The sequence below is a fragment of the Hermetia illucens genome, chromosome 1 (genome assembly GCF_905115235.1).
Source record: "Hermetia illucens chromosome 1, iHerIll2.2.curated.20191125, whole genome shotgun sequence".
NCBI classification, from domain to species: Eukaryota; Metazoa; Arthropoda; class Insecta; order Diptera; family Stratiomyidae; genus Hermetia; species Hermetia illucens.
The window spans coordinates 110,210,006-110,231,853 of NC_051849.1; the positions used below are offsets into that span (position 1 = coordinate 110,210,006).

Consider the following 21,848-nt stretch of genomic DNA (forward strand, 5'->3'; position numbering starts at 1 on the left):
CTGGATGCTGAATCCCTCTTTACCTAGATCCCATGCCATCCAAAAATACATAAATCATTCGAACTCTTCTATTTTCAATTCCCAATCAAAAGTAATATAGTAGTGCAATTCGGACTAAAAGTTTAAAGTATTTCATTGAAAAGCAAATAGCCCATTAGGCACCAAATAGGTATTTCATATGGTTAATTCAAGGCTCATTCTTTCGGCCTACTGGCCAGTTTTGGCAGGATAGTGAACTGACTGCCTTTTATTACAAAACAAATGTGTGTCATCCATTGATACTCTCCGACTGTAACTACTAATTCCAAACAAAAAAATATTTACTAATCATTTGCGAAAAGGGAAAGTTTTTAGTTCAGCCCGACAGAAATTGTTGACCTACGGAGGGAGTGTCATAAGCTCGTCGTTTGGCACAACGTTTGCACGCCAACGAGGAGGCATGTGTCATAAGGCACAGTATAGATCAACAAAAAGGAGACTCCGCAGTGCTATAAATAAAAGCTGGCAGAACCTGTCAGCGAAGTGAATGAGGACCCGTAGGCTGTAAGTTTGACACTCGGAAAATCGGGGCTCTGCGGAGGCCCTGCATACTAAGTACCGACTAGATGGACCGCATTCTACGGGCATTGTTCCCCAGACATCCTGTACGGGTTGATGTCAATAGCGCGGAAAGCGTCGATGATTGTCCCCTTTTCACAATGAGAAAGTTTGAAGAAGCGGTTCTCACTATGAAAAACAATAAGGCGCCAGGTGCTAATAGCATTCTGGCCAACGGCTAGAATTGCTGCTTGAGTCGTTCAAAGCTTGCTTGAAGGAGGGCATTTTTCTTTGTCCCTGGAAAGTGGCCAGACTCGCGTTGATTAGTAAGGGTAAAGGAGATCTGGAGCTCCCGTCTGCATACCGACCACTGTGTATGTTCCGCACGGCACGGAAAGTGCTCGGGAAGCTCATCAGGAGTAGACACGCTGAAGTGATCCGCATTGCCGGGGACTTGTCCCCAAGGCAGTTCAGGTTCTGAACAGGGAGATACACTTCTTTTTTCTTCAGCCTTTGTCCCGTTCACAAGCGGGGTCGGCTCGTCGTGATCGGCTTCGCCATTTGGCTCTATCGAATGCCTGATCTGGGTGCAATCTCGATGCTATTATGGAGGTCATAAATGCGGTTCATCGAGCGGAGGCACACAGCCGGCTATCACGACAGTTAGTGCTCCTCCTAATGCTTGATGTCAGAAACGCCTTCAATTCCGTAAGATGGACAGATATGCTAGGCACATTAGGAAACTCATTCCATGTGCTAAGTTATTGTTTGCGGATATTGGGGGGATTATCCCTGCTCCATGAGACGCTAGAGGACTAAATGAGCCTGGAAATCGCGTCGGGATTAGCACAGGGATTGATCCTAGGACCGTATATCTGGAATGCTTCCTACGATAGTCTGCTGAGACTCGGCTTCAGCCTTGCGCTGGAAGAAACAGAGGTAGGCATCTTGATCAGAAGGAGAATGCCGACCCTGCGTCCCATATCGATCGGCGGGTTGACTATAGAGTCAAAACCAACGGTTAAATACCTTAGTTAATGCTCGACTCGAAGATGAGCTTCTTCGAGCAAATCATAGCAGCAGCGCACAGGGCTGCAACTGGAGTTGCGACCTTGAGTCGTTTAGTGGCGAACGTTCGGGACATCTCCTTATGGGAGCAACGCAGTCGGTTCTGCTCTATGGCACGGAGGTATGGGCTGATGCCCTTGACGAGCAGGTGCATCGTAAGCGTCTTGCTCAAGTGCAGAGAGGGGAGCTTTGCGAGTAGCGTCTGCTTATCGTGATGGTGATCTCGGAAGTGACGCCCGTTGCCGTCCTTGCCAAGGAGCGCAACGCGAGGTGGTTGCCTGCGCGGCTCATCCATAATTTATACCCGTGACTGAACTCAACGTGGTGAAACAAATATCTGGATAGTAAGATCCCTTGTAAGATTTGAATCGCCATTGAGCCCAACATAAGTTGGTTAATGTTTTATGGCTTTGTGTTTCTGCGACGTTTCGCTTAAACAGGACATCGTAAATGCAAGCGAACGTAGCACAAGAGTTCTTGTAGGTAATTCTGCAATTTCAAAGTCTTAACAGGTCTGGTTATCTGAACCGGGAAAGTAAAAGTCACCCATTGTGTGCGAGACTTAACATAAGAGATGGTAGACAGAGTTCATGTTCTTGCTTGAAAATAAACTTATTTTCCGGGAATACGGCCAAAATATCACCAAGGGCTTGATAAGCCATAACCACCTGTTTCTGTTATATATTTGGCAGTGAAGACCACGGAAAAACTTATTCGCCTTATTCCGAGTTAGGCTTTCACCCATGTTATTCAAATTTATGCGACATAAGTCTGCAGCATTTCAAGCGGCCGAAATGAAAGGCATTTCCCCCAATGTTTGGTTTTGGCGCTTTACTATTTGCCTTATGGACTGTATTGTCACAACGTATTCTTGTGAAACTGAATTCTGACGGCTATGACCGATACCGTCAAAAATAGTAATATAGAACACTTTGGAAGTCTCTTTATATTTTAAATTACTTCTAGGGCAGGATAATAGGCTGGTGATGCGTTCCTAAATTTATCGACGCATGGAATTTAGGAAATTCCTTCGGGGATGTTATTTGTTTCTAAAATTTCTTGGGGATTCAAAATTAATGAACTGGGGTCGCAAAAAGTCGAAACTGAGGACAACTACAAATAAGATATAACCTTCAGAATAAATAAGTTTTAATTAACTTCTGTGCAGCGTGGATGCAATGAAGCTTTTACAACAAAAATGTTTTTTCACTTCAATTCATTTCCTTGAGGAATTCCCTACTCTCTACCAGAAACTCTTTGCGCTGCATCTTCACTATAAACATTTTATAGAAACAAAAATTATGCGGGGAATCCTCCCGCTGCTAAGGCCAGCATACATTAGCCAGGACTGCAACGCAAACCCCTTCCCTAGGGCATCTTTAAATGTTCTCTGTTGGCTTTGTTTGCTTACGCACTTTTCCCAGGAGTAGTCCTTGTCATGATTTCTCATGCATTTGAATGATTTCTCAAAGTCCTTTCACTTTAGATAGGAACTGGGACTCGTTCGCATGGTAACTCGGATTCAGACGGAAAGAAGTATTTGCGGATTTCGTGATGCCTTCAATCTGAATCCGTAGAGAATGCCGGCGGGAAAGTATGATATGTTGATAAGCACATAAAGAACCAGGCGAAGAAAACGCTGGAGATTGGTAGGAAGAAATAACGTCTGCCATCAGATCCAGACGATGAAGCCTTATCCTCTTTTTTATTTACATGATGATATCGAATGATGAAGGGAGATCAAGGATAGGAGGGAAGTTATTCAAATATGCAGGCAAACGGCAGAAGTGAAACCAATGATCTACGTGTTCATTTGGTATGTGATACTACTTTCGTCACATTAGGAATAGCATTATTCTCTTTGCGGCGCTCAGCTGGTCGGGATTACACTTTCTCTCAGATGGGGAGCTCAACAAATTGATTTCTTGGAATTTCTTTATTTGACCCCGCGATATGTTGTAGCTGTGATCTGTGGTTGCTTGGGGTAGTGTGAGTGTGAAATAATGCTATTGTTACTTTAGACTGGTTATACGAAAAACTGAAAATGGTATTCTGTGATGCATGTATATGAAAGTTCCGCAGGCAGTGCCGCAATAGGAATGAACAGAAAATAGCAAGGAGCCTATTTATGAGAGAATGTATTCAAGAGGAGTTAAGGTGATATAAACCACTTCGGTGGAAGGCAAGTGAACACACAGTAAAGCTTAACAAATAACAATTAAATTTTCCCGCTGCGATAGTGAACAGGACGATGTGTTCCACAAAGGATACGTTTGAAAGCCTGCCGGAATTCTGGACTGAAGATTGTGTAGATAACAGGGTTGAGCGTTGAGTTGAAATAGCCAAGCCAGAGAAATAAGGACGCAACCATGTCGTTGATGTGGCAAGACTCGCATAGCGGCAGGAGCAGGGCCATCAGAAAGAAAGGCAGCCAACAGACAACAAATGCTCCAGTGATGATGGCCAAAGTCTTTGCCGCTTTTCGCTCACGCTTTGCTTCTAGGGTTTCTTTCCGCTTGCTTACCTGTGTCGCCAAATTTGACTTTTGATGTATTTGCTTTTGTTGTGGGACGGGCGTCACTTGGTTGGAGCCTTGATGTGATGAGGACGTTGTGGTGTGCACAGCCAGAGAATGAGGTGCTGGTGTCGGGGCGGGCGTCGGGCTTGCAGCAGTAGTCGCTGCAGGACACGCTGCACCACCCGCGGCCGCCGTGGAAGCAACAGGAAGCTCTTGATTGGGTGGCAGATTGGAAGCGATTCCTAGTTGATTTTGATTTGCTTTCTGCATTTCGTTACTGGTTTGATTAGCTAACGCTACTAAGTGCGATACAGTTGATATTTGGCTAGTTGATGATGTGGCGCCCTGAAATGAAGAAAAATGTTGATTTGTAGAAATTGCTAAATAGTGGAATATATTTGACTATATTTGCCGGTGAAAGCTTCGATTTTCAGTAATTCAAAACTATTCCAGAAATATTGCAAAAAAAACACACTATTTCATACTATTTTTCAGATTTATCTATACGACTTAAATAGCAGAGGTACTGTCTCCTCTGTACTCTTTCACTTGACAGTAAACTAACCTTTGCAAGGATTTAGTGGTCAATTTTATGTCGTGTTATGCAAAATTTGTATGTGTCGTGTAGTCTATGAAACCCTTTCAATACAAGGGGCGGCACTATTTTGCACTGGGCTGAAGGGGCTCCCCATACATGCGAAAAGGAGGTGTAAATTTTTTTCATACACCCCATTTCGATATCTTCTCAAATAAAGTTAATATATTATCATATTTGAGAAATTTTAGAAATTTACGCAAGAAACATTCTGAAGTTAATCCAACATAATATACAATTTTACAAAGTTTGAAATGGATTCAACTATTATTAACAAAGTTTTGGAAGCTCAAAATTGTGTATTTCACGTGAATTTATCGCACACTAGACCGTGTATGACGCCATTATCATATAAAATAACTCATGTGAATGGCGGAGATGGAGTTTGGGAATACATATACCAAGGAATATTTTCAATTTTAGGCATGTGTGTATAATATGAACACAAAACTTTTATACCCGAAGCGTCCAGCTTTCGGTATTCCGATTTGTTTTGAATCTAAGGTTGATTATTATCGATGCAGTGCTTTCCAGATTAAATTATTTTTGTAAATGGTTCTTTAAAAAATAGGATTAGGTCACAGCTACGATTATAACGATCAAAACAGATATCGTTGGAATTACAAACTGACTTCAAATATCGAGATCTCGCCGCGCTCATGGGGCTTAGAGGAAAGTGCACATATCTCAATAGTGTGACGAAAATCACTTTGGAGAATTATGTGTGACGTCAATGTAAATCGTAGTAATGACAATTAGCCAGGATACCAAAATTGTATAACAGTAAGGCGAATATTTAGTTACGATAATTATTAACAAAGGACTCTAATTCCGGCAAGAATATCTTGTTGCAAAGTGGTTTTCTCGTAAAGTGTTTACATGTCTTTCTGGAATGTTCCGCGGGGTATAAAAGGGCCGGAAATTCGCCCACAAAGTCAGTCTGGTTCTAGAGTTAGAACAGATCGCGTTGGGTATGAATATGCCCCGGATTGTACTAGTTAAAGAATTGTTCTATAATTAATTATACAGTACGGTTATATAATTTAGTGTTTAATAAACGCTTGTATTAAGGTTATAAAACGGGTTTCTGTTTAGTGCTACGCAATCCAGTGATACGAGCCTACGCAAAGCAAGTAACGTAACTGGTGACGAGTACAAATAGCTAAGAACGTAACAATTGGTGACAGCGACGGGAATTACGTAAAGGAAATCGTAACAATTGGTGACAGCGTATAGGAAATTCGTAACAATTGGCTCACCCAACCGCTCCAATTGCCACACGGTTCCGGAAGTCCTGTTCTATGATTTTAAGGTTGTAAGTAAAAGAAACCTTTATTAAAATTAGTTAGCATCTAGTTGTTGCTCTGCATTTTTATCAAAAACCATTCCACCTACTAACATGAAATTTGATGGAATATTGAAATATCCCACACAGTGAATGGCATCACATTGCGATAAGTTTATGAGGGTTGTATTATAGTATCAGCGGTTTTGTGTTGTGCAACCATTTATTTTTTTCTTTTTTGCAACTTTCCCTCATTATATAAATTTAGAACGAAAACGGTCGCTGATCTTGTATTCTTCTCCTAAGTGCATGCTTGGGATACAGTTGGTTGGTGTCGCTGTTGTTGATTCATTGCCCGAGGCGAAGTAGGCGATGCGTTTTGGTCCTGATCAAGGGAGGACCGATAAATCACGTGACCTGGCCAGAACGGGAGTTGAAATCAAATAGAAGGCGCGTTAGCCTACTTAGTGCGTTAGTAGTTTGTTGCAGTTTGTTGTTGTTGTTGTTTAATAAATCAGGTAAATGGAATAAAGTCCGCATTCAAGCTAATTCGACTTGAAGCAGAAAGTTTTTCGAGGATTTTGGGCTAAGTGAGTCGACCATCATTATCATCATCAATGGCGCAACAAACGGTAACCGGTCTAGGCCTGCTTTGATAAGGAACCTGTAACATCTATGGGAAGCCCCCGCTTAAGCTTTATACAAAATGGCGCCACTGACTGCATGTAAAGGGAACAGCAGATTACATACTTTCACTAATTTTCGTGGCAATCTGTCCAGCGGTTTTCATATAAATCAGGTGTGACAGACAGACAGACAGACGGACAGACAGACACCGACTCGATTCTAATAAGATTTTGTTTCACACAAAACCTTAAAAAAGTAGTTTTGTCGCGCACAATACAGGGGGTATTTCAATTCGCGACTGTAAAGAAACGGCTCCTGTAGAAATAGAGTCCCAAAATGAAAGTCAGTGTTATACATGGCCGTGATTACAAATGGCGAGTCTGATATAGACAATGACTTCAGCCAGATTGGTGTAAGGAAGAACAGTTGGTGCTACCCTGTTTACTTGGGTAAAAAGAAAAAGAAGCGGCATGATTCGTTGGCTCCAATTTTATTTATTGAAGGGAGAGGGCTAACGTTTTTAGACTTTTTTGTATTTTTTTATTTGATTTTCTGGAATGGAGAACCTTTTAAGAATACTGTGAGATAATTCCAGATGAATCAGAGCAAAATTTAAAGAAGATGCAGCAGTTTAAGCAATCACGCCTGCTACATGACTCAGCGTGGAAGGACTTTATGCAAGGGTTGAGAATTAGTAGTGGTCCAAACGAATAGGCGCGATTAGTCGAGCGGAGCGGGGAGCTGAACAACGGACTAAAGAAGGCAGGAGCGAAAAGGTGCTTTAGGCATCATGAATGATAGCAATATCCTTTATGGGCCCAGCATGGATAATTCAGCCGATAAAACTTGCTTATGAACGTTTCGTTCCAAATTTCTTAGTATTCTAAGCTTCAAATCGTTCTTTCCTTAACTTACGTTTTCAAAATCGGTGTCATGCATAACTCCATTAACTGCACTGATTTTTTTAAAATTTGAACACTATTTCTGTACATAATTTACTAGGTAACGCTGGAGAGTTCTTTCAAATGGGGAAAGCGATCGTCTAATGAAAGAAATTTATTTTTTGAGTTCAGATGATCCAGTACCGAGTCATTCAATTCTACTTTTTTTTCGACTTAATATTTCTTCCTAGAAATTTTACACAATGTTCTTCGGATGCTGTACCTTAATGTACCATTAATAATAATAATAATAATCGTTGGCGCAAGAATCCATATTGGATCAGGCTCCTGAAGTGTGCTAGAGCATTTCATTCAAGACCGTAACGGTACACTACAGGATATTACAAGACCCTGTAGTCAGCATTGCTCTCGGCCGAGATTATTACACCGATTTCACTCAGGTACTCATTCACAGCTGAGTCGATTGGTATCCGACGTCAATCACGATACAAATCCCACTGCCACTAGTGAGATTTGAGCCGCGACCTTCCGTACGACAGCCTTGTGCTCTAACCACTCAACTATCCGGACACATGTACAGCAATGTACCATTGCTTTCAATAATTAGGCTTTTAACTGCTTCGTCAAAAAATTACAAAATTGTGCCGTTTTTGAATGAATTAACGTTACCTTCCCCTTAAAATAAATACCCTGTTTCGGGAGTCAGTTGTTCCTTGCCTTAGTGTTTTGTTCATTGACAAAGTACCTAACCAAATGCATTCCAGATTCCAGCTTTCCGATTCGTTTAAAACCTATTGGTGCGATCCTCCAACAAATGGTCACAGGACTTTCCCAATTTACTAAAACAAGATCGTCCCGCTTCATTCGTGAAATCGTCAGGTTTTTGCAAGGTTTTGTTCGTTGATGAGATCATGATAAAATGTCGAAATAGGGCAGTCGTAATGTAAAAGATTCACTCAGTTTCAGACTCAGCCCAGAAATCACCATAAAGGAATATCGCAGAAAAGTAAATTTAACTTTTTTCAGTTACAAAGGAACCGAGAGGTTTCGCCATGGTAAATGATAATCGACAAAAATGTATTTATGAATTGGATTGAAATTGGGGAAGGACCGTGGCACACTTTTTGTATTCTATTATGCTCTCAAATTCAGGTTCTATTTTTGGCTAAAACACAGATTACCCGGAATTGAATTGACCTGTTTTGCAATTGAATCCAAAATGAAATGAAATTATCCTCTTGATAATGCTTCAAGGAGGCATTTCTTTCAATGTATTCTTGGGCATCCTTTCAACAAAAGAAGCAATCATTTCCTGAACAATTCATCCTTTTTCGGCAAGCATCAATATCCGCCCCTTTATATTTTAAATAATAGAGCGGCTATCATTTTTTGTTTGATGTACTGCTTATACAATAATGTATTGATTTGTCGTTCGTCATGGTACCAAATTTATTAAAAAGTTGAGGACAGATCCTTTTTGTTGATTCTCTGTTATAACAACAAAATATTAAGTCTTTCCAGAAAAGAGTTTTGCAAAGCTTTACAATAAAAATATTTATTCGGTCTTTTTATCTGGAAGTGAAGGCTGGGGGAGTAAATTTCCTTGGGCTTAGTTAAAGGAAGTAGACAAAACTGTTATAAAAGATACTTCCAGTCGTTTCCGGTACAGATGAAAATCTATTTAGTCGGCAAAATTGAATAAAGCGAGGTTCGAGTGGTTGTGATTTTATGTTAGATTAAATGCTTTGAGAAAACAAATTCTGTTTTGAATGCTTTTTTTCGTTTAACTCAATACACCTGCAAAATATATCAACGATAATTGCAGGAACTCCTACCGGAACGGAATCTGAAATGAAATCACAGTTGATATAAATTTTTTCCTGCTTAATTACGCTTTAGATTGAATTGTGTCGTATCCGCTGTGGAGCAAACAAATCGGGCAGTGGAGCATCAATGGCTGAAGGGATGTACAGCATAGTAATGCTGCAGGTAGGAAATTACTTATCACGTTGATGCTGTATTTACTTCGCCATGACCCTGAGTGCCACGCGATCCGGTGATGATGTAAAGAATATCGAGAAAAACCTTTCAATTTCTTTCGTCAAAAATTCATTAAAATTAATTTATTTCCGTCTTTTTAAATCTTTAAATTAATTTGTTTCATTACGACTTTTTATGGCTTTGGAATTGTGCTCAACTGAAAAACTGAGGAACGGAAAGAAGTTGGTAATCATAAAGTCGATTTTGTGTATTTCTTGTAAAATTGTAATATTCCACACTTACGACATCTTAAATTACAACGAATTTACAAGGAAGAGACAAATTTGAACAAATACTACTTAATAACAGTAGGTTTCCTACCAAACGTCCCATTATTGGCTTACTTTATACCTAAACTTTGGAAACTTTATGATCACATAACTAGCATTACTTTATTTTAACTGAGAATATCTGCTTAATATTCAATAATTTTTCCAGAATCTGCAATGGATCAAGATCGAGCGTTGACATCAAGTTTACTGCCAGCTTCACATTACAGGGGCATATTTACCTGGTTCAGTACTATCAACTGGATGAGTAAACACTTAATGACAAATAAAAGGGATTCTTACCTCATCTGCATTGGTGAACGCCGTCACTTCGATGCCCTTTTTGCTATCGACATTACTACTATATTCGGTATCCTCCACAGTGTTCACGGTGTTCGTGGAGTTTCCCTCTACTAATCCTAACGATGAAACGGCAGACTTTCCTTGGCTGGTGAACTTCGATGCTAGGCGTATTTTTAAACGCGTCTTCTTTTTCTGTGGTGTAGGCTGCAGGTAATATTAAGATAAAATATTGTAATTATGTGTGTGTACGAAGGTGCATGTATGTGTACATATACATATATAGTAATTAATTTTATTTGAGAATTTGACCTTAGATAGCAACAACTTTTTTTTAAGGTTTTGTGTATGTTTGTCCATCTGTCTGTCCGTCTTCCAGTCTGTCCATCTGTCGCACTCGATTTACTCGGAAGTTGAACAGGTTCTGTTCTTAGAACCTATCTAGCCGAAGTATTATTTGAAGGCACAATAGTGCATCTTAAGTTCATTATGGAAGTGCAACGAGGTGATAATATAGGACATACTTCTGAAAAAATTCCAAATATTGTTAATAATAGTTATAGAAGACAAAATTTTGTATTTTCCGTGAACTCATTGGACTCTAAGAAATATATGACCTCAGTGGGTCGCGTGGGAATATTTTAGTTTTTCTGTTTTGACTTTTTAGCCTATCAATTACTCGAGACAGACAGATGTAGTATATGTTAATAGAGTTTGGGAGTAGTGTCTAATTCAGATGGACATACATATATATACCTTTTTATACTAAGTGAATGGGATCAGTTGAGTGCAATAAATTTAGATATGTATGTGTACGCATCACTGTAGGATAATAGTCAATGTTTGTTTGTGTAATGAGCATAATATTTATGGCTTCAACATGCACGAATACATCTGGAAGTTAGGGTAGGAAGGAATATTTTTAATTTCTAGTTATGTACGAAAAGAAAAACGTGCATAGAAAGTTCCCCACATAAAATTAACACAATGGCATTATACTCGATAAGTCCTGCTTCCGGTATTCCCTGCTCGGGTATAAAGGTTTTGTGCTCATCTTGGCTAGAAACTTTCTATGCACATTTTTGGATTTGTATATGGCTAAAACCCCAAATATTCCTTCATATTTATCTTTTCAAACTACAAGACATATTACAGACGTAAATATTGTGCTCAAACTAACAAGCACTACCTATTATGGAATACTGTACTTTTAAATGCCAGTCGTCAAAGGGTAGTATACATCCCAGGGCGAAACGTGGATTGGTACCCACGATGGAGTATAAAATGTGGGAAACGTCTGCTGAACCAACACCAATAGCTTTACTACCAAACCCTATCTCCACTTCCATATGGTGACCGCTGGGAGCTCTTTCTTAACGAAAAGCTGCAGATGGAGAAGGATGAAGGCGAGTTTCCCCCGCCTAAAAACGAGACAAATTGTAGCAACTGGGTTGGGTAGTGCTGACAACCTTACAGTGCAAACCAATGTAACGAAGCCACAGAAGGAGCCTCGGGCAGGATGGACTTTACAACGACGAACCCGGCAATGGAAATGGAATAACGATTTGCCTATTTTCTCATGGAGCATGCGCTCCCTGTACAAATCCAATGCTACCCAGCAGCTAGCCGATACCCAGTCCCAATATAAGGCTGACGTAATAGCGTTGCAGGAAATGCGTTGAATAGGGACCGGTTTTCTGGAGAGGAGCCACTACACCATCTATTGTAGTGGCCATCCAGTCAATCATGTGCTCGGAGTTGGTTAGTCAGCCAAAAAATGAAATCTGTTGTTATCGGCTTTGAAAATATAAGCGAGAAGCTATCCACTCTGCCTTTGCGATGCAAATTTAGAAGTATAAGCCTCATAAACGTTCCCGATCCTACAGAGGAGACTGCGGAGTCGGGGAATGATACCTTCTACGAGGCATTTAAGTGGCCCTTCGAAGCTTGTCCCAATTATGATATCAAAATCATACTTGGAGATTTCAACAGTCAAGTAGGGATACCATTATTATTATTATTTATTATTCAGTTAGCAGTAACGCACGAAATGGCTGATGGAAGTATCTGATTTGCGCGGAAAGCGTGAACCTCTCCAGATGGGACCACTCTCGATCAAATTGCTCACGTGCAGATTAAAAATGCCGCCACCTCTCAGCCTTGATGAATGTCAGAAAATATAGAGAGCCAATATAGACTCGGATCACTCTCTCGAATTATAAAATCACCTACAATCCTCTCTGACAATCACCTACAATCTTCTCTGATAATCACACAGCCCTCCGTAACATCGATAAAGAGAAAATGTATGCTGCAATAACTGTCGGCAATAAATGTCTTGGAGATGAAGCATCAACAAACGATCTTCACAACCACCTGAAGAGCGTTATCATTGATACAGCCACAAACATACTTGGCCCCAGCCGCAAAATGAGTCGGAACGGCATACCGAGTAATGCTGCATTCTCAAAGAACGCTGGCACGCGCAGAGACTTATCATGAACTCCATCGAGCGGAGAAGCGACATCACAGGACGGAAAAAGGAAGCCTGGCAGAACCAACAAGTCCGTGAACTAGAAAAGTACAGGGAGCAACCGCACCAGGCGCGGAAGTTTTACCAACAAGTCAGCAGAATGAAGCCTTATACACCTCGATGCTCATCCTGCCGAGACAAAGAGGGAAATCTCATTTCCGACAGAATGGAAATATTAGAGCGATGGGTTGAGTATTTTGATGAACTGCTCAACAATCAAAATATCGGCGAGTTGGAGGCCTCGCCAACTAAAGACGACGGACAAATGCTACCACCACCTAAACATAGAAGTAACAGTCCGTGAAATCTACCGACTTAAAAACAGGAATTACAGCCGAATTGGTATGGAGGCGACCAGTTACAGCAAGTGGTTTATCAACTTGTGCTCAAGGTATGGGACATCGAATCAATGCCTGACGATTGCAACGAGGCATTATCTGTCCCATACATAAATAGGAAGATATCACACAGTGCAGGAATTATAGAGGTATCACGTTGCCTGAGTACCATCTATAAGATATTCTCCGCTATCTTGCAAGGTCGGATAGCCCCATATGCCTAGAATATCACTGGCCCATATCAAAGAGGCTTCGCTCCAGGTAAATTAGTAACAGATCAGATTTTGTCTCTGCGGCAAGCGATGGAAAAACTATTGGAATCCACCATGTTTTCATCGACTTTAAGGCCGCCTATGACAGCAAAACCAGGGTAAAACTATACACGGCCATGAGAGAATTCGGTATCCCGACGAAACTATATAATAAGACTGACTAGGCTGACCTTGACCAATATGCGAACAAGGGATGCCCTACCATGCGTTCTCTTTAATCTGGCCCTGGAGAAAATGATTCGCGTTGCCGATATAAATGCGAGGGCAACATCCTCTTCAATTCCAGCCAACTACTGGGCTACGCTGACGATGTTGACATCATAGGAAGAACAACCCGAGATGTCCAGTCTACCTTCATCCAGATCGAGCAGGCCGCGCGAGATCTTTGGGCTGCACGGCTGCGCATGGTTGTTGTCAGCCAACACAGCCTATTTCAGGTTACAAAAACTGTTCCGTTCGAAACGTCTCACCATAGGGGAAAGGATATTACTGTACAAGACAATGATCTTGCCAGTCATTATGTATTCATTGGAAACTTTGCAAGAAAAATTGCGAACACTTCCCCCGGTCGAGAGAAGAATCCTCCGAATAACTTTTGGCTCCCTGCATGGAAATGGACTATTCCGTAGCCTACATAATGACGAAATCTATGAGCAATACCACGACCGTCAGGTTGTGGATAAAATCCGGCTGAATAGGCTGCGGTGGGCGGGTCACTTAATCCATATGGATGAGGATGATCCAACCCGGAAAGCCTATAAGGAAAATATCTGTGGTAGAAAATGAAGACGAGACAGACCCTGCCTGAGATGGAGCACCTTTTAGGGATTTCGAATTGGTGGACCTCGGCGCAAAACCTTCCTTATTAAGACAGGCCTAGACCGAATACCGGTTGCTGCGCCGTTGACGATGATGATGATACTTATATATGTACATATATAAATTGATAGTACCCACATTTCCGATTTATTTTGTGTACAAAAACATACATATGATATATACAATACGTATATTAAATACCACTGGTTTAATGTACAAATACAGGGTGCGGCAGCATAACTTCCTTTTTTCAAAACTCGATAAAAACTATTGTATGCATCGGAAAATATTTATTTATTTTTTATAATGTAATGTAGTGTCTAAAGTTTTTATTTATATTGTTTCGAAGATCAAATCTGTTAGGTGACGTCCCCCATTCTCCATACATTGCGTAAACCGATTTCTGGCGTTAGTCATGACTCTTGTTAGCATAACAGGTGTTATGTTGCCAATTTCTTCTTGGATGTTGGTCTTCAAATCTTGTAGGGTTCTTGGACGGTTCACATAAACACGGGATTTCAAAAAACCCCATAGAAAAAAATCACAAGGAGACAGATCGGGAGAGCGTGCCGGCCATTCCAAATAGCCTCTAATTGAGATAAGGCGCTCTGGAAAGTGTTCCCTCAAAACAACCATCGATGCTCTTGAAGTGAGTGCTGTTGCATCGTCTTGTTGGAACCAAGTGTCCCCCAAATCCAAATTTTCTAGCTGTGGGATAAAAAAAATTCTGTAGCATGTTTACATACCGGTCCGAATTCACTGTCACTGTAACCTCATTTTCCTCAAAAAACCAGGGACCAATAATTCCAGCTGAGGAAATTGCACACCGCAATGTGACTTTGGGTGTTGGCAAAGGCTTTTGATGCAATTCCCGGCGGTTGGTGTCAGCCCAGTAGTGCATGTTTTATTTGTTAACCGACCCACACAAATGAAAATGGGCTTCAACGCTAAAAAAAATAATAGCACCCTCGGGAACGACATCAAGAAGAAGTTCACACGCGTTCATCCGAGAATTGAAGTTACGTTCTGAAAGTTGCTGCACTATCGCCATCTTATAGGGATGAAAATGAAGATCATCACGAAGAATTCTTCTCACAGAACGATCGGATAGTCCAAGGGCAGATGCGTGTTTGCGCGCAGAACGCCGTGGCGATCGCAACATTGACGCTCTCACTGCTTCAATGTTCTCAGGTGATCTAACGGGCCGAGGGACTCCAGTTCTTCCTTTTGTCGCACTTGCAGTTTGTCTGAATGTAGTGACCCATGTAACAATTGATTTGCGGTCTGGGACGGGAGCTAACGGGGCTAAATTAAAGCGATTCCGAAATTCACGCTGTGTTGCAATAACCGAACATCCGCTTGAAAAGTAAACCTCAACGGCAAAGGCACGCTCCTCACTATTGCAACTGCATGATGGCGACTGAACCGTGTCGGGACAAAACTTTACAGTATCCCCTCTTGACCGAGACCACTAGCGCTTCGCTATGACATCAACTAACTGAGTGGCGCGCATTTTAAAAAAGGAAGTTATGCTGCTGCACCAGGGTGCATCTATCTGACTTAGGCACTATCCCGAAAGTTTCATTGGCATATATGTACATATAAACACATACGTATATCTGTCTCGAGTAATTGATATTGATATATAAATGATTAGAAACCTAAAACGAAATATTTTCCTGCGACTCCTCCCATTCATATGCCTTCATTTTGTTGTGGTATTGATGAATTGATGTGTTATGATGACTTCGTGCACGTTTAAGAATGCATGAAGTTATAAGATGTACAAATTTTACCTTCTGTAACTTTGTTAATAATGGATGAATTTCCTTCAAACTTCACAAAGTTATGCCTTATATTATCCCTTATGCAAGTGTAAGTTCTAGCATGAACTTAAGAGAGATCCGGCCAATTTTCAAAAATATAGTAATATACTATTATTAATTTTACTTTTGCAGATTTCGGAACGGGATGTTTTTGAGGTCTAAATTTCCAAATTTCCAGATGCACCACGATGATTTTTTTTTTATTTTTCGGTTAGATAGGTTCTGAGAATGAGACATGTTACACTTTTTGGGGGTCATGTTTTAAGCCCTTACTTCCCTACGTTTCACCCGATGTCAAATATGGAACCAGAACAGTATTGATCAAGCCCGGGCTATATTCTGTAATGTATAGGGAGCCCTCCTTAAACTGAACACAAAATGGTACCACTTGCTACTTATAAAGGGAATCGCAGACCACAAATTCTCACTAAATTTTGTGACAATCGGTCCAGCCGTTTCCGAATAAATACTGCCACCAGTGAGATTTGAACGGCGACTTCCCGTACGATAGCTTTGCGCTCTACCCACTCAGTTATCCGGACACGGATGTTCAATAAAGCAAACCTTTAATCTTTAATCTTGAATCAATCAATACTTTCCCTTTTTAAGGTTTTGTGTGAAACAAAACCTTATTAGAATCGATTCGATGTCTGTCTGTCCGTCTGTTTGTCTATCTGTCTGTCTGTCTGTCACACCCGATTTATTCGGAAACGGCTATCCCGATTGTCACGAAAGTTGGTAAGAGTATGTGATCTGCCGTTCCCTTTACATGCAGCAACTGGCGCCATTTTGTGTTAAGTTTAAGGGGGGCTCCCCATACAGGTGAAAGGAGGCTGCAAATTTTTCACAGAATGTAGCCATGTGGGGTATCAAATGAAAGGTCTCAATTAGTACTTTTCGAAACTGGTTCAATATTTGATATTGGGTGAAACATAGGGGAGTGAGGGTCAAAATATGACCCCCAAAAAGTGTAACAGGTCTCGTTCTCAGAACCTATCCAACCGAAAAATCCGAAAAAAATCACAGTAGTGCATCTGTATGAAATCTAGGCCTCAAAATATATCCGGTTCCGATATCTCCACAAATAAAGTTAATAATAGTATATTTCCATATTTTAGAAATTTACCCGGCACCCCCCTTATGTTCATCGCAGAAGTACAAAATTTGGCATAGGTATAATGAAGAACATGGTGCACAGTGTGGTCAAGTTTGAAGAAAATCCGACTATTATTAACAAAGTTATAGGGGGTGAAACTTTACAATTTTTTGTGAATTTCGTGCACTCTACAACCTGCATGACGTCATCATCACATGTCAATTCGTCAATACCACAACGAAATGAGTTCTTATGGATGGAGGCGGAAAGAATTATTTTGTTTTAGTTTTTAGTCATTTGTATATAAATATCAATTACTCCAACCAGACATGTGTGTATGTAGGTATATAGTGTATGCGTGCTAATGAACTTTGCGGGAGGTGCCTAATTCAGATAGATATAAGAAGTAAATCGGAAAGATGGGTACGATCAATTGATATACGTGCATATATGTGTACAGTATTCGGAAATAGGCAGTTTGTTTGTTTAGGGTGAGCGTAATATCTACGGATGTAATATGGACGTATGTCTCGTAGTTTGGAAAAATATGAAGGAGTATGTTGGATTTGTAACTATATACGGATAGAAAAATGTGCGTTGAAATTTCTTACATAAGATGAACACAAAACCTTTATACCCGAGGCGTGAGCTTCCGGTATTCCGACTTGTTGAAGCTTGTGGTGAGTCTTTCCAAACGCTTGACAATATTCATTGGCCGTAGAGAGCCACTTCGATTTGGAGGAAAAGTAACAAGTCATCAAGCAATTACCGGATTATTGCATGTAATGTGAAATACTATAGATCTAAAATATTTAAATGCGGTAATTGCATGAGTAGAAATAATTTGGAGGCTAACTCACAGAATATCGCAGAAAAGAGGATATAGCCGCTTCGCAATTGTGCAGTGCTACGAAGCAAAGGAGATGGCATTATGACTATAATGTCACACATTATGATCTGAATCCCAAGGCGGATTCCGACAACTTCTCGCCCGGACATATGCGTTGCGACGCAGTTTTCGGTGATAGTGTCAACAACGGTGAAAGATTAATGGAACTGCCGACACTCTCAACATGGTTAATTGAGTTTTGATTGATCGGTAATGAATTTTTTATCAGAGGGACAATATCGCGATCAGTAGTTGTGAAGCATTGTCCGAATATGGGTAACAAAATATCTTTACATGGTTTCGTAGGCAGTAATACACACTTGAGCGACACTACGTGACGCGACATTCAGCGAAGCGATGCGACGTGGCTGCGTTGCCTGCCAGAAAATATTTTGCAGTGTCTCGTGTCATTTCCATATAAAAGACTCAGCTGCGATTTTTCGGTTTTGGTTTGTATCCATCTCTTAAAATGTCAAAATATGGAGTTGTTTGTATTTGGCTGCCGCGGTAGTGCAATATAGGAATCCCACCTCGGCAGTTGTGTTGCATGTAGTGTCGCGTCGCGTAGCGTAAATGGGGTCGTACCTTTACGCCATTAAACAGCCCCCGACATTTATTCGAATCAATTGCTTAATTGGCAAGAATTCGCATCTTCGTATTCACATGCAACCAATTTCAATTTCTAGTCCTAAGCCCGTAATGTTAGGTAATGCGGTCTAGTTCCTTAATGTTTGATGGCATGGTGATGATTGGTAATGAGGTATTGTTAGGTAATACGGAACGAATTTCTAGGTTAACTACATTCCATCATGATGGAGGTTTGTCTCAAAACCTGAAATTGACAAAGTTTATCATGTAGATTGGTCAACATTTAAATCCTGCTCCATTCAAGCATCACATTCACACCAGTTGGCATTTCTTTATCCTAACTAGGCTCGGAAATAGGTACGTTGAAATTGCACCAAAACTGATAAAAATTAGGGTAAATCGTAAAAAGTTACGAAAATCGGCGCAAAGTCAAATTGAAAATAAATAAAAATAAAATTAGTCCGAAAATCGGAACGCTTCAAGTATGAGAGGTTTTGTATTTGCTCATGCAACGAACCTTGAATGCATGACAGCTCTTCTTGTATGTGCGATTTACACAAACAATTTCTTCTGGAAAGAACTACACCGATAATAGTCAACCTCATACGTAAGTGTAGAGAAGCTTGACCAAAATAGATACAAACAAGTCAGAAACCGGAATTTTTTTATGTAGAAGTATTTCGGCAAGTAATTAAGAACAAAGTCTTCGGTGCACAAATTGGTAAAATTGGCACGACCGACGAGTTGGAGTCAAAGGTCGGGGCTCTGGAAAAGGCATTCGATACCGCCTTTAAAGTTTTAGTCAAGAACTACCGTGGTGGAATGAAGATCTCTCCAGGCTCAGGAAACTGACCAGGGAAATCTTCAGCATCTGTTACAGGCATAGGTATTGGCAGTTATACAAGGACTGTCTGAAGTACAACAAGAGAGTTGCTGGTTCAAACGCATTTTCCCGCCAGCGAGGAGGACTGTGAGTCAGAACCTTGCTTGGAGGGTTTGCGGCCACCACAGCTGTGCGAGACTATCAAATCGGTTATTACCGAGGATACGATCGGCTGGGCTATAAACAGCTTCTCCGCATATAAATATCCAGGCGCAGATGGCATAATGCCAGACGTACTAAAGAAGCAGCAGAAAGTGGTTGTACCGTGGCTTGTTGAGATTTACCAGAGCTGCATCTCTTTAGCATACATACCATAGTCCTGGAGACGCACACGAGTGGTTTTCGTTTCGAAAACGGGCAAGCACGTGAGTCCGCGAAGGACTTTCGACCAATCAACCTGACCTCTTTCGTGTTGAAAATGCTAGAGCGCGTCCTGGACATCCACTTAAGGACGATTATGGAGAGATTGCCTTTCTCTAAGTTCCAGCACGCCTACCTCAAAGGAAAATCCACAGAAATCGCCTTTCACGAGGTAATTGGCACGGTTGAGCGGTCACTGCAGTAAAAGCAGTATACACCCTAGCTGCCTTCTTGGATATAGAGGGAGCTTTCAACGACGTTAGTACCAACGCCATCAAGGAAGCCTTGACCAGTATTGGATTGGAGGAGTATCTTATGGATTGGATTATATTCATGCTAAGTTCCAGGATAATCCAGTCGGATCTGGGAGGCAACCATTTGGTCAGATCCGTGAACAGAGGCATGCCCCAGGGTGGTACCATCTCTCTGGTGCTCTGGTTAATAGAAATGGACGAAATTTCACGAACATTGGACAGCAGCGGGGTGAAGGTGGTGGCGTATGGCGACGACTTGGTGACATAAGTGTCAGGGATGTTTCTGTCCATTATGTGCGACAAGGGGCATTGCGGAAGGTATGCCTGTGGGCCACAAGGTGCGGACTCAGCATAAATTCAACCAAAACCCGACTGATGCTATTCACCACCAAGACAAGCATACCTGAATTCCACCTACAACGGCTGAATGAAGAAAGTTTGGTTCTTTCCTCTAATGTGAAGTATCTGGGCGTAATCCTGGATCCAAAACTAAATTGGAGATTAAACATAGAACTGAGCAAAGAAATGGGGACTCTGGCCGAGGATGGTTCTCTGTGGTGCATCCAATCCTAACATACGGCTCTATTGTGTGGTGGCAGGTTTTGAGCAAAAACTACAATAAGATGAAGCTTAGTAGGTGGGGCTCTGCAGCCCTGCCCGGCAGATGCTCTCAATCTATTCCTGCATCTCCTCCCCCTAGATCTCCACATTCACATTCACGTCAGACTACGTGAGTCCGGATAGCGGGCAGCGAAGACCTACGGCCACAGTAATATCCTAGATGAAGTATCTCAGGAAATCTGGGCATTCCCCACGGACTATGCCACACGCAAGCTGAACTTCACGAGAAACTTTGCTGTGGACTTTCTGACCAGGGCAAAGTGGAAGACCGGCGGCGTGTTGCAAGGTTATGACTCAGTATTCTTTACCGATGGATCAAAGATAACCTGTAGAGATGGCGTATGGTCTCTCAGGTTTCGCCAGTGTATTCCAAGCGGAAATTCTGGCGGATATTGGAAATCTGTCGATGGCTGGAGCGTGATTGGAACCCAACCGTAACGTAGCCATTCTGATCAACAGCCAAGCGGCCATCAAGGTCTTGTATTCAGCGACGACGTCTTCCAGGCTGGTGAGGCAGTGCAGAGATGCGCCTAACCATCTGGGCCGCACGCTCAAGGTCAACCTGAACTGAGTTTCCGGGCATAGGGATATAGAGGGAAATGAGCTGGCTGGCGGATTGGCCAGGCGGGGCTTTGCTCTTGACAGCTCTTCGGTGAATACTGTTGATTTTTCGCTGGCGGCTGTCAGGGGCACAGTCTACTCGCACTACTTAACAGCCGCGGGCCTTAGATGGCGAAGGTTTAGCAGTTGTGCCAAGTCAAGGAGGATTGAGCCCGCTTATAACATAGTCCGATCACGCAGCTCTCGACACGTGGGACCATACCGCCAGGCTCCGCATACCCTACAATTCGCATTGCCGAAACTGCGGAGAAGGAAGGGAAACCCTCATGCCCTTTCTCTGCGATTGCCCAGCTCAATAAAAGCATGCAAAATCTTGGTCGAAAATTATATTTAGTTCAATAATCCGAGAGCCGGGATTAGTACATTAATACATTTGTTTGTTTTTTATGAAACCCCGCTTAAGGTAGGTCACTCCAGGAGTCCACCCAACAATGGAGAGTGTTGGGCAAATCCTGCCATAATTTAATTTAGCTTAGAACGGAACGAAAGGGTAAGGCCCGAGTTATAGCTTATCGGAAAAATAATCAGAGGATCCATTTCCCTGTCAGAAACAAATTAAAAGTGGATTAGACTACTTGCGATATGCTTGAATTTTTTTTTGTTTGGA

At 41.5% G+C, this 21,848-nt stretch overlaps 1 protein-coding gene across 1 annotated transcript in view; it reads right to left on the reverse strand.

Moving 5' to 3' along the window:
• Nucleotides 1-2,442: 2,442 nt before the first annotated feature.
• The window catches only part of LOC119661658 (5-hydroxytryptamine receptor), a 634,419-nt gene continuing 615,013 nt past the window's right edge, over nt 2,443-21,848 (reverse strand). Inside the window, 2 exon segments of the mRNA XM_038071091.1 lie at nt 2,443-4,468; nt 10,145-10,348. Of these exon segments, the coding sequence (XP_037927019.1) occupies nt 3,824-4,468; nt 10,145-10,348 (849 nt within the window). The 3' untranslated portion in view covers nt 2,443-3,823.